The 17257-nt window shown below is 37.5% G+C and overlaps 1 protein-coding gene across 3 annotated transcripts in view; it reads right to left on the bottom strand.

Annotated features, from left to right (window-relative positions):
* Window positions 1-5931: 5931 nt before the first annotated feature.
* Window positions 5932-17257, bottom strand: part of ZDHHC21 (zDHHC palmitoyltransferase 21) — a 69372-nt gene continuing 58046 nt past the window's right edge. For all 3 annotated transcript variants that reach the window (XM_032776138.2, XM_032776120.2, XM_032776147.2), the window contains one exon: window positions 5932-17198. In XM_032776138.2, the coding sequence (XP_032632029.1) occupies window positions 17066-17198 (133 nt within the window). In that variant the 3' untranslated portion in view covers window positions 5932-17065. The remainder of the gene's footprint in view (window positions 17199-17257) is intronic.

The following is a 17257-nucleotide window of genomic DNA, read 5'->3' as shown; positions in this document are numbered from 1 at the left end:
AGGTCCCTCCCTCTGCCACACAGGATCCAGCCTCCCAGTTCTCAAGGCCCTCCCATTTCCCCCCAGTTCTGAGTGGCCATGTTTTCAAGGTCCCACTCCTGCATACTACACTGACCTCACAGTTCCCCAATATCCCCAGCTCTCAGGGGCTCCCCCTTTTTCTTACTCATCCCAAAGGGAGGTATTAGTGCAGGGGGTTGGGGCTATTTTGGGAGCCAACCTTCCACCATCACTACCCACCCTAGCTACCTTAGTGTACTGGAGCATTTTAACCTCCCTCTCCCCCCAAAACCCACCTTCCCTGGGACTCCGGAGGGGCACTTGAATATTGGGGATGCTCAGTATTGGGGTGGGAAGAGATCTGCCCTTCTGGAGCCCCCATGTCACTGTCCCACCCCGTATCTTAACACCCATGTAATGCCATGCTGAGTGGGTGAGTTTGGGAGGTGCAGGAGAGGTACGACTCTGCCCCAGAGCCCGCTCACCCTGTCAGAGTACGGAAGACTTCCTACTATATCGTCTTTGCTGTCCTGCTCAATGACCAGATGAAGCACTGGCTAGGGGAGTCAGTGACTGCTGTGGGGTTTCCTATGATGCCCATCAGCATGGCATCCAGATGTGAGTCACTGTTGGGCTAGGCTGGCCCTATGCATCGCTGATGTGCTCAACTGGGTGCTGTGGCTAAGAGGCAAGAAGTAGGGTGGGACTGAATGTGGAGTCATGAAAGGGAATTTGGGGCTGCAGGTGTGGAGTGGGGAGCCTGGGAAGGCAGCTGGGGCCATGGGCATCAAAATACAAGTGTGTCCAGAGTGCTATTTTCCCTAAGGCTGACCCTACTCTTCTCCCTCTTGACTACACTGTTCCCCTGAGAATAGCAAGCACTCAACAGTGCCCTGTGGAATCACCTAAAAGACTTCTTCATGCTTCGGCAAGCAGAAGGAATAAGGCCATTGGTCTCAGAGAAGCAATGCATCCAGAATATTCTGTAAAAAGGTTGCCTTTCACGAGCAAATGCATAAAGCAATCCAGTAAGCAAAAAGTTTCCTCAATTAATCTTTGAGAAATCAGTTATAAAGCTTACATGTGAAGCAGTATGCTTCCTAAGCTGCTTGAATGTGTTCTTTTGTGCATACATAGGCAAAAAGGAGACTCTATATTTGTTACCAAAAGCCAGCCTCTCTTCTCCCACATTCTCTCATCCCCTCTCCACTTGCTCTTAGTGGCTAGGGACACACTTGGTTAGTGCTTTCAAGTGATATGCTTAGTCCTCCATAAGGTCATAGGTTACTACAGATGAATGCAAAACCTTAGCCTCCCTGAGGTCCTCCTTTCCAACAGGTTGCCTTTCCTTCAGTGGAATGTGAATACCTATTAGCCAGGTCTGGCTCAGACTTAAGAGAAAATCTTTCTGCTCATGCTGCTTATGAATTGTTCTTTATTTTCTCTTGCACAAAGACATCCCCCTTGCATCTTTTTTACTCAGGCTTTGGTTTTAGTGTTGCCAGTGGAGTGTGGTATATAAGGCTCCCATTGTTTCTATGTTTTGAGGAGCACAATGTGCCTGCTTTAGATAAAAGCCCTGCTTTTTTCCTCATCAAAGCAACATTTATCTTCCCTCCAATCACATTTTTCTTTCTTTCCTTTGCAATCAATAGAGCCAATCAGTCAATAAATACTATATACTAAGCAAATATATTTCTTGTGTTTTTTTAAAATCACTCCTATAATGTCTCAATGCATACTACATGATGTGGGAAAAATATACATAATCCATTAACTAAACTAAAATGCAATAATTATTGAACCCAAAATTATTATATGTAGCAATTCATTGCCAAAGATTTTCTAGCCTTGTTTTTAAATAGTAAGACATGATTAAGTAAGGAATAAACTTTACTGTGCAATTAGTAAGACATCTGTCAAAGCTAAACGGAATTTAAAGGGGAGTATAATATAAGACTGATATCAATGATGATAGTCTGGAGAACAAGAGTTGCAAATGTTTGCACATTAAAAAAATGTAGGTACTCATCCCATCTAATGCTTTCATCGCCATTATGATTTCTCAAGCGGATAACAAAGAGATGTGATTCCAGGATGCAGCTTCTTCCCCTGACCCTCCCCAGACAGAGTATACAGAATTTATACATCAGAACTATGTTCCAGAGAGTATTTCTCAGTCCCCTAGGGATTTTTAGGCTTCCATATAAATGACAAATTATATTGCCCAAGATTTTCAAAAACAGGTGCCTAAAGCTAAACTCCTAAGTCTATATTTTGGTGCCAAAATAAGTGGCTTGATTTACCAAAGTGATCAGTTAATTCCACAGTAAATTACCAATAATTATAATGTACATGGCAGTACGAATCTGATATCATTAACATTTCCTGTTCATATTTTAAAACAAAAGTTTTTTTTAAACCTCAAAGCCTGTTACTTGTGCCTCCAAGTAGTTTGTGGTCCTCTCTACTCAAGTGCCTTCATTTATTTGTTACAACGACTAGCTAGATCTTGTCATAAATTAGACTGGAAGCTCTTTGTGGCAGATGTGTGTTCACAGAGCTCCTAAACAAGAGGTCCCAATCCTGATTGAGAAGAGAAGTGGATATAATAATACGTTGAAGGAGGGAAAGAGGAAAGATCAAAGGTAACAAGGACACATGTTCCCCCAGGCTAGTTATGTGCATAATTTGGTGATGTCAAGTAATTTAAAATTGTTTAAAAAAATTAAAAACACAAGGGTAGTATTTTCAAAAACGTTTACTGTTTTCCTAACAATTACTTCAGTGGAAACACAATTAGGCCAACACTGAACTCTCTGAAAAAATCTCTCCCTAAGAAAATAACATAGGTATTAGCAATCCCCACTGACAATCCAACTAGCCATAATTACTTGGGCAAGTTCCCATAAGCAAGAAAAATGTTAAATAATGTTAAATAGCTGCTATTAGTGGCCTAGTAACATATAAAGATAGTAAATCATCCAAAGCAAGAAAAATGTATAAAACTTCATGAAGGAGTTTTTCTTGGTAACAGGCAGACCAGGGTGAAAAAGACCATGATTTACGACAACTGTCTAAAAGCCAGTTTTGTCATGGAAATGACGGCCATGACAAGCATGCCTCCTTAAATGTAGCTGCCAGTTAAAGGAATGGAGAATAGTTGATCTTGCCATTCTTTTTCTACTGCAAGCCTCTTCAACCAGAGAAGAATTAAGTCATTTTGCTTCCATGGGAAGAGACTACAACATGTTGTCATTGAGCCAGGAATTAATGCATGAGCCCTCTACCTGTAAACTCTCCTTAATACTGGTTTAAATATGGCAATACATTAAACAGAGCACAAAGTGATCAGAAAATCAATTGAGCCATAACTAAACATATGACCAAATTATATGTATATGAAAATGCTTTGAAAAGTTATCTATGTATCCTTTTGCTCTTTGGACCATTAGATGTGGCCCTGAGCCTTGGCTCCCCCAGTGCACAGATAAATGATAGAGTGTCCAGACATTATACACTTAAGTAAAATGAGATGTGTATCCCATAGTTTCTATGGATTCCTGTTAAAAGGCACACAAAACCAACATTCCTCCTCAACACAAATTTAAAAATTTAAAATAGGAGGAGGAACAGGGAGAGGTAGTGTACAGATGTGGTCTAACAACACTCCTTCCAAAATGACCAACAGTCTGTAAGAAAGCAATAGCAGAAAGTGGACATTGGTAGACATTTTGTGAACTACTCCACTGGAAACATTAAGTCAAAAGAGTGGTCAAGTATAAAGGAGCAAGCTTTCTTTAAAGTCTCCACTGTTTCCCTTCTCTACTACCCAAGAAACTTTGTATATTGATATTGATGTCAATGCAGCTATGGCAATTTACACCAGCTCAGGGTCTGTCCACCTCCCCACACAAACAGTATGGAACAGTCAGTGACATTTCACTTCATTCACTCTAAATTTGTGAGAGCACTATGACACAGATAGCCCTTTCTCCTATGTCACAGTAATGATTTGTCCCCTTCAGGTTATTAAAAATAGAATCCTATCCATATCATCATCAAGACCTGGTTGAATGTCATATTTGGGGATACATTATATTACTGGGCCTTGAAATAACCATTATTTCTCAACAGCACCTGTCCATTTCAATTATGTACAGTTCTATATTTCTGAAACAAAATCTTGGTAGACTGCATAAAGTTTATTTCAGAATGTGTCTGACCTCAAGCTAATTCTTTGGTAAAGGGAGTGTTTTTGAGAAGGGAAGTCTAATAAGAAAAATATTGTTAAACTAGAAGACATAAAAAGAATGTGCTGTGACTGGTCTGTTGTTTTTTTAATCAGCTGAGCTGTATTTTATTCAAACTAACACATCCTCCATCCTTCCTCAAGCCTGTTTACTCAGCTGGATGTCCACAGGGTCCAATTTTCCCTCCAATTGCCCTTGTATACTAATGTAATTGCTGCTCATATGGATAATTGGTCAGCCTACAGCAGCGTTTGCATGCATTTGTTCATCTGTACTACCTGGCAGGCATTCTCACAATTTACACCCTCAAAGTATTACTGAACACTTTGTTTCATTCCATTCACAAAAGGAGTAGACATATCTAGAAATCTTTCAAAAAGCTTTAAGCATTTCAAATATTGCAGCGTATATATTAATAAGAAAGTGTCAAAAGGTCTGTTCTACACATCAGAAAGGAGAGAGAAACATGATTCATTTGTTTCTAATCTATAAAATACTAAAATAAAGTAGTAGAAATCAACCAGATTTGAAATTATTACATGGGGAAAGAGCCCAGTAAAACTGCAGATAAGAAAAACTGATGTTACTGGCAATAAGTAGGAATTGTTTTCTCTGGAATATACAAATAATATAGAATTTTACAGGGTGGTTCTATGCTTTTGTGGAAGGATCATTATAAAAGTGATTTTATTATTATCATTATTATTAAAACAATCAGGTTTTTGGTTTGAAATAGAACAAGCAAGTCATGTGTCATGAAACATCATCAAATAATAAGCCATTACTCGTGAAGTACCACAACTCAGCCATTTTAATAATTTCCTTGAATGCCCGACAATCACCCTTTTTCTTTTACTCATGAGTCTTGCAGTGGAATCATCCTTGGAGTTGGAAAGAACAATTTCCCCTGTCCCATCTCTGCTATGGCTCTGTCTACTGCTAAATCTAGGTTGTTTCAAGGTTCAATTTCTTCCCATCCACATTTTACTTAACAGCTTTCTTTTTTTTCTCTCCCCTCCCCATATCCCTGCGTAGCCATCACCATATCTCACCTCTCATCTGGAAGGCAGAACTACTGACGTTCTCATCAACTACAAGGTACATTAATCAAGATGGTGTTCTTTTGTAAAACAAGCCTTCATGAACGATGCTGGATTGTACAGGCCCGCAGTTCTTTAGATGTGGTAAGTCTAATATTTATGGACTTTTTGCCTCACAATGCTTCCACGAACAAAATATGCTGCTCTGTATCTGGAACTCTAACATCAATGAAAATTATGCACAGAGCGTGGCTGCAAAATCAGGCCCATTTAAGCAGTACAAAAGAGAAAAACAACAATATTCTAAGAGTGGTACTCCTTTCCAAGATCTTGCTACTGCAGGGAAGAGGGTTATGAGAGAGGGAACGAGGTCAGATGCACTGCAGAATAAATAAAAGCAAATTTAGCCATAATGGAGGCAATAAGACTCTAGAATACATAATACTTTCTCTACTCCTGTTCATTTTTGGATCATATCAACATAGAAATATGTTTTAGATGCAGAATTATTAAAGCAAATAAATATCATGCAAATCTGAAATAGACTGAGAAAATATTAGCAAGGTGTTTACAAAAAATAAAAAAATAAATGCAGCAATTTAAAAACTGTAAACTGATTTTTAAATGATGGCCAGAGGAGGAAAAAGAGAATTTTTGATTTTTATTTAAAAATAAAATTTCTAAAAATACAGTACATAATACATGTCAATACAAATCAAAATATCCACAATGTAACTTATATCATTCTGGAAAGAAAAACAGAAAATTACACAAATGAAACAATCATCAAAATTAATACAAATCATTGTTTATAACTTGGATACACATTTCACGTTTCGATTTTAATAAAAAAGAATACCAGAGCAAGTTTTTTGGTACCATTCTCCCATTCACCTCAGACATCACGCATTGAATATTTATGCGCTTCTTTTGCTAAACTTCAGCACTAGTCATTCTCAACATATCTAATGTAAACAGTATTAAAGTAACTGGAAACAAACAGAAAACACAACAATAAAAAACAACAACATGCAGATTAAGTGAATTACAAAATTCAGAAAGCCCAAATTACAAAATTTGATATAGATGGCTACAGAATATATTTTATTATGGCACTTAGGCTGAAAACCATTCAGGACACAGAGTATCTATATAATCTTCAATATTGCAGACCTGGGAAAGTCAGTTTACGTATATTCAGAAAAATATTGATTTTTCCCACAAATGTGCACATATCGTGAAGTTTGCCTCAGATTTCCTGTACAACTTGAGAAATGTATATCCTACTTTAGGTCCAAATTATGCTTAAGAGGTAAACAGGTAGAACTCTACTGAAGTTAATGGGAGCAACAGAGCAAATTTTGAACCTTAGGTTCAGCAAGGGACTACTCATGTGCTTCAAGGTAGCCATATGCTTAAGTATCTGCTGAATCAGGATCTTATTGTCTGAAATACTCAGCTACATTGTATTAGTTTTGGGGAATGTTTTGGAAGATGCTTTTTAAAATATCCAGTACAGGACAAAGGCAAAACACAACAAAATGGCTGATTTAGGCTTTGAGGGCAGCTCTTCTCACTCTGTCCAACAGCACTCTCCACAATTTTTTTTTTTTTTTTAAATATAAACAGCAGCACTCCCTGACCCCAAAAGGTTTTGAAATCTTACCATTTTGACCAGTCCAGATCATAATTAGCCTTAATCCAAGAGAAATGACTATTTTTCCTTTTATAAAAACAAGGAACAACTGGCCAGTATGTATTCTGCACTCTTAACTATCTTCAACCTGAACTACACACACAAAATTAAACAAAGTGTTTAATTTACAATATATTGTTTACAATGACAATACCATTTTGATATAAACAACATACAGGTCAGGCATCTATTGCATTTCATTTGGTTTTCAAATATCTTTGAACAGCACTGAAATTAGCTCTTGTAATCGGTGTATTTTCAGAACAGATTACCTTGATAATTTAATTAATTCAATCTGTGAAGACAGAAGTAGTTGTTCCACTCTACTCCGCACTGATTAGGCCTCAATTGGAGTATTGTGTCCAGTTCTGGACACCACATTTCAGGAAAGATGTGGACTAAATTGCAGGAAGTTCACAGAACAGCAACAAAAATGATTAAAGTTATAAAAATACAATCTATGAAGGAAGATTGAAAAAACTGGGTTTATTAGTCTGGAAAAGAGAAGACAGAGTCGACAAGATAACAGTTTTCAAGTACATAAAAGGTTATTACGAGGAGGAGGGAGAAAAACTGTTCTTAACTGCTAATAGGACAAGATGCAATCGGCTTAAATTCCAGAAAGGGAGGTTTAGGTTGGACATTAGAAAAAACTTCCTAACTGTCGAGGTGATTAAGCACTGGAATAAATTGCCTAGGGAGGTTGTGGAATCTCCATCACTGGAGATTTTTAAGAGCAGGTTAGACAAACACCTGTCAGGGATGGTCTAGATAATACTTAGTCCTGCCATGAATGCCAATATTCATTTGCAATACTAGAAAAGACAGGATGCCCACCAACCTTGTTTAGTCTTATATGTTCATTCCACAACAACATGAAAGCAACTGTCCAGTTTCATGGGTCCACTTCAGACAGCTTTAAGATGAAAAGTGGAGTGAAGGAAGGATGTGTTCTGCCCCTACACTCTTTGGAATCTTCTTCTCTGTTCTATTGAACTTTGTGTTTAAAGACATGAAAGATGGACAGTATCCCCACACAAGATCAGATGGGAAACTCTTCAACCTGTCCCGACTTAAGTCAAAGGCCAAAGTCAAAAAGGTGCTAATCAGGGAACTTCTATTCACTGATGATGCTGCCCTCATAGTCCACAATGAAGATCTACTACAAGAACTCATGGACCACCTTTCAAGTCCCTGTCAGGCATTTGCTCTTACCATCAGCATCAATAAAACAGTTGTATTAGGACAGGGGGTTCCACAAGACCCATCAATTACCTTGAATGCAAACCAGCTAGAAATAGGCCAAGAAGTCAGCTATTTAGGTTCTACAGTGACCACTAGCTTCTCACTGGCTGAAGAACTAAATGTTCTCATTGGAAAGGCTGCCACCATTTTTAGCAGACTAACTAAAAGAGCATGGAACAACTCAAAGCTTACCGTCCTTACCCCTCTCAGGTATGGTGGGGAATCATGGACAACTTATGCTTATCAGGAGAAAAAGTTAAACAGTTTCCACCTATGTATGATAAAGTCACCAACACGGAGGTTCTTCGAAGGACAAATTTACCAAGTGTGACAGCCCTGCTCAAGCAAAGACAACTGTGCTGGCTGGGCTATCTGAGTAGGTTGGAAGACAGACACATACTCAAGGACATAGCATACAGGGAGCTATCGGAAGGAACAAGAACAACAGGACGTCCCAAGCTTTGCTATAAGGGCACATGTAAGAGACATATGAAGGAATTTGGAGTTGATCCGGACTAATGGGAAATCTTGGCAAATGATCGTGACAAGTGGTGCCATCGTCTCCATCAGGGTATCAGGGTCCATGACAGAAGCTGATTCCTACAGCTTGAAGAGAAAAGAGCCCATAGGAAGCAAGCAGCTCCCAACCGAGACACATACACTTGCAATAACTGCCAAAGATCTTGCAAATCTCGGATTGGACTATTCAGTCACATGAGACATTGAAAACCATCTACATCATAGGCTGCAATTCCCACCATCTCTCACAGATGAAAGGATGCCAACACACATGAGTGCAAGGGACTGCACCATATGACCTCTCATGGTCCCTTCCAGTCCTATGATTTTTAAATGACAGAATAAAGTGTGTCAGTGTAACATGGATGAGAGAAATCTATTTCATTGTGCATAAGGAAAAACTTAAGTGACTGAAATCAGTGCCAAGTAATTTGCTCTCAAAACCCCAGTTCGTTGAATTATCCTGTGAGTTAACTGAATTGTGTCAGAATAATTCAATTAAATGGCAAAACATACTTTACTATCTGGCATAATTACAAAACCATCCATAATTAACATTTAAAATCAACTATGGCAATAACGTCTGGATACAAAGTTTTGTTAAACAGGAACTGGTCTGAATGAGATTAAATCTAATTTTACAAAGCATATGTATGTGAGAACATAAATTACCCAAGTGGACAAAACCACTGTTGGTGCAACAGTCAGGATCTCCAGTTACTAAATGCTACTGTAGTAGTACCAGGACACTGCATATAGCACATTTAGTCAGGAAATACTGACTTAAGGCACCTACAGTTTAAAAATAACCTGAATATTACGTGTGTGTCAAAAACAATGTTGAAGATGAACGCTGAGTTTCTGCTGTGTTTTACTACATCATGAAAAAGCAGCACTAGCTCAGAATCCACAAAAGAGTATGACAGCTTTTCTGCACGGCTGCTTACACAGAACCAACAGCGAATTACATATCTCAGGATTTTAAGTAATTAAACCCCTTGCTCCTAACCCTAGAAGGCACATTAATATGTATTTACAGCTGCACCACAACAGAATAAAAGAAATGCAACTGGAAAGACTGAGATCTAAAAATAAAAATATACCCTACACCTTCTCAGGCTGTGAAACCGGTGACTTTTCCTGTTGCCAAAGAGAGCCTTGCATGCCTGCAGCAAGAGCTAGTCAGTGGTAGTGTTCACATTACTGGGGGACTATAATCAAGGTGCTCTCAGCCCCAGAGTGCTTGGGAGCAGAAGGACTGAGCTGGGCCTATCTATACCAGCAAAATTCCTATGTTGTAGAATAATCTTATAACACAGTATGATTTTGTCTGCATAGATGGGACCAAACTACATTATAATTAAGTGAGCCCTCAAAGTTCAGATCCTCTGTTGTCAGACTATGAGTTAGTGCCTCACAAGAAAACTTCAAACCTAGTGAACTTAAGCAAACTTAAGTGAACTCTGTGCAAAGGTTTTCATTTTCACACCACACTCATCCTTACGATGCACACTTAATGTGCTGCAATATGCTGTTTAAATGTAAAAGTGACTAGAAAAGATAATAGATGCAGATCAGGACTTCAAGGCAATGGTGTCTTAATTTTCAGAGAAGTCAAACACCTGCAGTTTCCATTGGCTTCAACTGGAAATGTGGGTGCTTAGCACTTCCAAAAACTCAAGTGTTGTATGGGAATTGTATTTAGACACAGCTACCTCCTTCCCAAATAAAAAGTTTACATGTTTCATTAAAACTGACAGACAACTCAATTAGGCAAATTTACTCAGCAATACAAAGCTGCCCAAATCAGGAGTGGACTAATGCACAAGGATCTGGGCCCTACAGTTTCAGGAGACCTCCAAATCGTCTTTTGATGAGCACTAGACATCATGGCGCTGCCTATACTTTGTTGCTGTCTGTTTGGCACATGTGGAATCTGAAGGCAGCAGAGGGACAGGAGGATTGGGGCAATGTGGTGAAACAAGTTTTTGTGCTCCTCTCAAATCATCATGGCTCCTGACTACTAACCTGATGCACACAGGGATAGCAACCTGAGGCCTAATAGAAAGGAGCAGTGTGCACAAAAGAAGCACTGAAGAAGCTAAAGAGGACGGCACAATAGCTGCCTGTTGTGAGTGACAGTGATCTGGAAAAGAAAAATCCAGACCAAAGATGGTTGGCTGAGCTGAAGTGACAACCCCTGAGATATCTGTAGGTCTGACACACAAAGACACCTTTCACTGAGAGCTTGTGGATAGATGGAGTGTTTGGTCTAGTTGCTTTTTAGTAGCAAACTCTTGGCTACAGAATGTAGTATAACAGGGGTTCTAAAACTGGGAGTCATGAGGTTACCACCTGGGAGGTCGCGAGCTGTCAGCCTCCACCCCAAACCCCACTTCACCTCCAGTGTTTTTAATTTATAAGGGGGGTCACACTCAGAGGCTTGTTGTGTGAAAGAGGTCACCACTAAAGAAGTTTGAGAGCCACTGTAGTGTAAGGTATGATGGCCTGGTAATAGAAAAAGACTGGTACTAACTGCTTTGAAGGACAAATGCAGAATAGTAATTTTTGTTCTCAGAAAATTAAATAAAAATTTCTGTTCTCTCAATCACAGAAGTATGGGCGAAACAGAAATTTGTTATAAGCCTTGGTAAAGCAATTAATTAGTCGATTATTCCACTGTACATAACAAGGCTATATTAGCAAGAGGTGGGATTAATTAACGTCCACACTGCTTCAAGCTATTCTTATATCTTTCAGTATTGGATAGAACTGAGGTACACTTAGCAGTTTATTTCACAATAGTTTAAATTGTAGCTATTTTAATGCAGATTAATTATTATTATTTGTCCTCACTGTGACACGAGCCATAGCCCTTATGCCACATATATGTGGAAGAAGCGACTATTATTTCTCAGGTCAAGACTCCTCCATATTTGGAACAGAACATTTAGTCTTTTTAGTAAAGGGATGTTATATCCAGTTGGAAAACTGGGCTCAGGACTAATTATAAACACTGTAAATTACCTCTGTCTTGTAATACAGGTGGTTAGTTAAAGCTACAGTGGTCTCTTATTGTTTGTGGTTGGCAGTAAAATCAAGTTTTGGGAAAAAGAAGGGTCTAGAAATCATAGACATGTTAAATGATATGACGTATCTTCTACATGACAGAAAAGTCTGCTATTTTTGTATTGATGCCAGAAAGGTTGGCAGATTATGTACAACTTATAAAACAAGCATAATATTTTGCTGTGAACTAGTAAAACATTTACATAACTAATGTTTCACTGACTTATTACAACAAATAACCTGTAGCAATGATGCTCAGATACCATCTTCATGATCAAGTCTCCTTACATAGATAATTAGAGGTTTGCTACAATACAAACTGCAACAACGCTTTGCTCATTACTGAAGAAAAATATCATTTGCATATTTACTGAATAAAACTGGGCAACACAAGATGTGCTTTTAAAGAGTCCAGTGTTAGTATTATAAGGTGATGAATGGAAAAGAGGGATATAGTGTACATATAAATTGTATAGTTCCTGCTGTTTGCATCTTATTCGCAATTTAGTAAAGCTAAAACAAACAACTCTTTTGGCACCATCCTAACCTTCTTTTTGTTGGATATGAATCTTTCTCCCCCATTCGTCCTTTTATAAGATCCAAGATGCACAGGAGTTTTCCTACTGCAAAGTCTGTCTGTCCATCCATGTTCTTACATTGGCGCCCATCATTTTACATCCTTTGTAGCTATTCTGAATCATGTCTATCAGCTGCCTGTTTCTTCAGTGAAATGCAAACCTGATTAGTAGTAAGTCACACCCAAGAGTGAAAAAGAATATTTCTTAACTTCACTGCCAGCCAGAACTGTTTTTAATAACATTTACAGAGAAATCATTATGATGTGGCACACTCATTTAAATGCCCAGCACCAAAGATATGCTGTTGGCCAACATTTAACTAGGAATCTTGCTTCGATTTAGTTTCAAAATGCCCATGCTAGTAGTTGAGATGTTTTAAGTGTAATTTGAAACCACTAGCTCACGACAAAAGATGTTTATGTTCCAAACGCCTTACTGTCCAGACTCCGACCAACCCTTCTGATGCCATACTTCTACTACATCACAACATCCTGTTGTTGAAAAGGAAACAAAATGTTTCCAGAGCACTCTCAGAGCTTAGATTTCCATTTGTATGCTGCAGTAAATATAGCTATTATTGTCTCATAGTTAATATTTCTAAACAGTCAATGAAATGCGTACTTATTAGTAGGCAACCCCTTAGTACTGTTCATATTCACAAGGTTTATGAACTTTAGAGCTTGTCTATATGAGGAGTTATTCTGGAGTCGCTATTCCTGATTAACCACCTGTGTGGACACTCATTATAGATTAATAATTCACATAGGGAGTGAAACAACTACTCTGCATAAAATTAATAAAATCCTACTTTAATCTGAATTAACTTCCCTGTGCAGCCAACCCTTACAAAAGAGTAAAAGAGTAGATTAATATTAAAACCTGACCCAAGCCACAATACAACAAAAAGGGAATAAATGCAAGAAAATAAATAGCAGCTAGTATCCAATACCGTTCTAATCTCTTCAGGCTACTTTGAAACATGGTTCTGTCCCTCTTCCAATTTTGATATCATCCACAAATTGAAACAAGACTGAATTGACACCAAAGAAACAGGCAGTTGATAGAAGCGAATAAAACTAGCTATATGGAGTATAATATGAATAGAGGTTTTTTGTTTTGTTTTGTTTTAAGATTAAGTGGTCAAATATATCCTCTAAACAGCGGCCACAAGAGCCCCAAACACAGAGCTACAGCTATAGGGAGAAATGTTAGTAACACTACTGCTAGAAGATCCTTTACATCTGTGACAGAAGCAGCTCTGGAAATCACAATTTCAGAACAACTGCTTTAATAAGTGAATAATATGAGAATGCTCTTGCCCTAAATTTTCAAAAATGACAAGTGATTTTGGGTGCCTAACTTCAGACACATTAAAGAGGCCTGATTTTCAAAAGATGGATATTCAGCACTTACTGAAAATCAAGCCCATTAAAGATGTCTCAAATTGGGCCCTGCAAAATTTGAAGATTTTATAGAAAAACAGCAGAAATGCAAAATGGGGTATAAAATGAAGCAGATCACTCATTACTGACCTAATACCATTCTGTATAACTGAACATTACAGTTGCAGTGGGCAAAGTGTGGGAATGGGATTCAGAGGCTGAAAAGGGAGAGGTCTACAAGAAAGTCCATCACTGTGAAAAAATCTGAGAACCTCTGCACTTTGGCATTACCATTCTCACATAACAGTTAGACAAAATTTAAGGGTGTATCATGAAACATGAGAATGAGTATCTGTATTTCAGCAATAGTAACTCTGATGCTTTATTTTTGAATTTTAATGTACAACAGATTGCTCAAAAGGGAAGTCGGTATTGGATTTTGCAATCTATATTTTGCCTCACTTGACAAAAAGAGTATAGTTATATAAACCACAGACCTATTCTGAGGATTTGCAAGAGGTCTGACATGTTTCATTTTTATCTGAGGCAAGACAATAACAGTGCTTTTGTATTTGGGATATAAGCTAGAGTTGCAAGAATATAGATTCCTGCAAACCATGTACTTTGGGTGTATTTTTTTCTGTTCTCTCCAACAGTTTTATGGCTCCAAATCATCACTGTCCGACTATGAGGCCTCAGCAATCTATGAATTATAACCGCAGGGACATCATCTCTTCTCTAATACAAGAGCTAATGTCATTGCATGACTTGGCCAAAAGAGGGCACTTGGGGAACAAGAGATGAAAAGCTCTCCCTAAGACTTGAGTATGTGTCAACTTCACCACAAGGCCAACAGGCAAGAGTCCTAAACCATACTAGGTAAAAACACCTGCTAATCAACCAAATTGGACATCTTGTAAACTGCAGATATGCATATGTGTATATATATGTACAGTTTACACTATATACATTCAGACTTGGTTTATTTTTAACTCAAGATCCGTGTCATTTTAGGATAAGGTCACAGTCTAGTTATTTCCTCTTATTTGGAATATATTTACAGAATATTAGATTTAGACTAATTACACAGACAAAAAATAGCAAAGATTTCATGCTCCCATCATTTCTTGTATAGGTACAGTTTACCAAATTTAAATGCACTGTTTACAATTCATGGTCCAATATTGCAACAATTTATGTATTGCAAATGTGTTTTCCCCAAAGTTAAACAACCGAAAGGAAGATGTAAGAAACACAGAAGGAATAAATGTACATCCCATAATGAGTGAGTCAAGGACATTTAAACTTGTTTATCTTCTCTTTAATCAAAGGCTTCAGTGCTTTAAATCAGAGTTTCTCATGCTTTTTGATACCAGGGACCAGCTTGCTGCCTTCCTAAACTGTATCAGGCAGATCTCAGGGACTGGTAGTTGAGAAACACTGATTTAAATGATACAACCTGCAAACTACGCTAATTCATTATCAAGTTAAAAAAAATCCCAATCCTATATTTAGATACATGTGTTTTGCAAAACACTTTTAAGTAGAATGAAAACCCAGAGTGTCACAGGAAATACAATAGGCGACTTCCTTTTTCTTAAAGGAGATGCAGCAGTTACTTTATACAGTGCCCATTTGTAAATTTCAAAGGCCACATCAGCATTTTCATCACCTCTTGGACATTTTGAACTTTGGTTTAAACAACAGCCATAAGACTCTCCCACAAAGAAACTAACAGTGAAAGAGAGAGTGAAAGGAACTTTCTCTCAGAATGCTAGAAATCCTAAATAGCCTGAGATAAATAATTTTCAGCTTATGTCTTGTTTGCTTTGACTATTCACTATTTGTTATTCATATTGTATGGTAGTCACTTAAGTTGCATGCTGTTATTTCTGCTCTTAGACTGGATGATAAACTTTTTAGGCAGAATAGTGAGTAACACAAACTATGAATTTTATCCTTGTGACATTTCATGAACCTTTCAGGATTCCCAAATACCTGACAATTGCTGAGACATACATGAACAACAAATAACACAACGCTCTAAATCACAGCAAAACAAAGGCAATACTTCTATTTGTGTATCAGTTTACTATTTGACCAGCTCTAATCTTAAGGTTAACATTTCTTGTTAACCACTTCTAAAAAGAAGTGACTCTCCTATCCCAGAAAAAGAGCAAAATGGTCCCCTGTCCACACAATACACAAGAGGAAATTAGTGCAGTTCAATTACCCTGTTTACATAGAAATTAATGCTTGTCTATAACATCAATATTTACATATAAATAAAATACTAAAAAAGTATATTCCATACACACTGCCCATTATAAACACCTGAAAAGTAATTCTAATTCTAGTTCTAGTAGTGACTAACCAAAACAAAATGTTAAGTATAACTTTAGTGACCACAAACTACTTTCTAAATTCGTACATGATACCTTATGTTGACTGATTAAACCTCATTTTTTAAATGTATGTACTCTAATATTCATACCATAAATCGATTATATGTGGAATTATTGCAAGTTACAAGGAAGTCCATGTGGAGAAAAGGGAAAAACATGCTTTATATCTGCATAGTTTCCCCTATGGTATTTGTTCTCATGCTTTTACTGACACAAGGACAATGATAATTTATTGTATTAAGACTACATTTTTACAAAAGTAAGAACATAAGATACAAGATCTCCCTTATATATATAAAAAAAAATTCTGGAAAAAGTTTAGGAAAAAGTCTGCTTCTGTTAAAATACTACCTTTTTCCAGTGCTGTACTGCATGATTAATATCATACATCATAAATAAAAGACAGATAATTTTAAACACAATTAGCAGAAAAAGACCTTCACATAATCTAGATAAATCTACTAATAAAAAATACTAAAAAATTAAATGCAGAATGAGACACTTCATTTGAAATCTATTAATCTATGTAAACTTCAGTGTATCCTTAAAAAAAAAAAAAATCAAAATGTCCAGTATCAAAACAAAATTGGGTAATGTATCTCAATCATTTCTGTTTTTTTTTATTAACCTCAAACACACAAGAATTCTCTCTGGAAAACTAATTTGAAAGTAAATATGCCTTAAACTTAAACTTAGAACTAGTACTAATGCCACAACAGAATCAAGATCACTATTAAAATAAAGCCTGGGGCACATTATGATGTCTAAGATTAGTAGGTGGATTTTAATTGACTTGAGGACTGTCATAGTTCTATTATCATAAAACCTGTAACACACTTCCAGCATGGAGGACCCATCTGTGCCCATCATCCATCTGTTTAGACATGATTGGCAAAGTGGTAGGGAATTCGCAGTGGTTGCCTCTGCCTGAAAGGAATAAACCACAGGATCTTCCAACGAGTGCCAAAAACTTCTGAGAAGGTCTGCTGCCACGGCTTTGGGGGCCTCGATCTAAAGAAGACAGCATTATTAGTAAAAGACAGCACTCCCATGGTGCACTTCAGACAGCT

Source organism: Chelonoidis abingdonii, chromosome 6, assembly GCF_003597395.2.
Source record: "Chelonoidis abingdonii isolate Lonesome George chromosome 6, CheloAbing_2.0, whole genome shotgun sequence".
Taxonomy (NCBI): Eukaryota; Metazoa; Chordata; order Testudines; family Testudinidae; genus Chelonoidis; species Chelonoidis abingdonii.
Note: the sequence above shows the minus strand (reverse complement) of the source record. Positions and strands in the feature narration are given on the sequence as shown.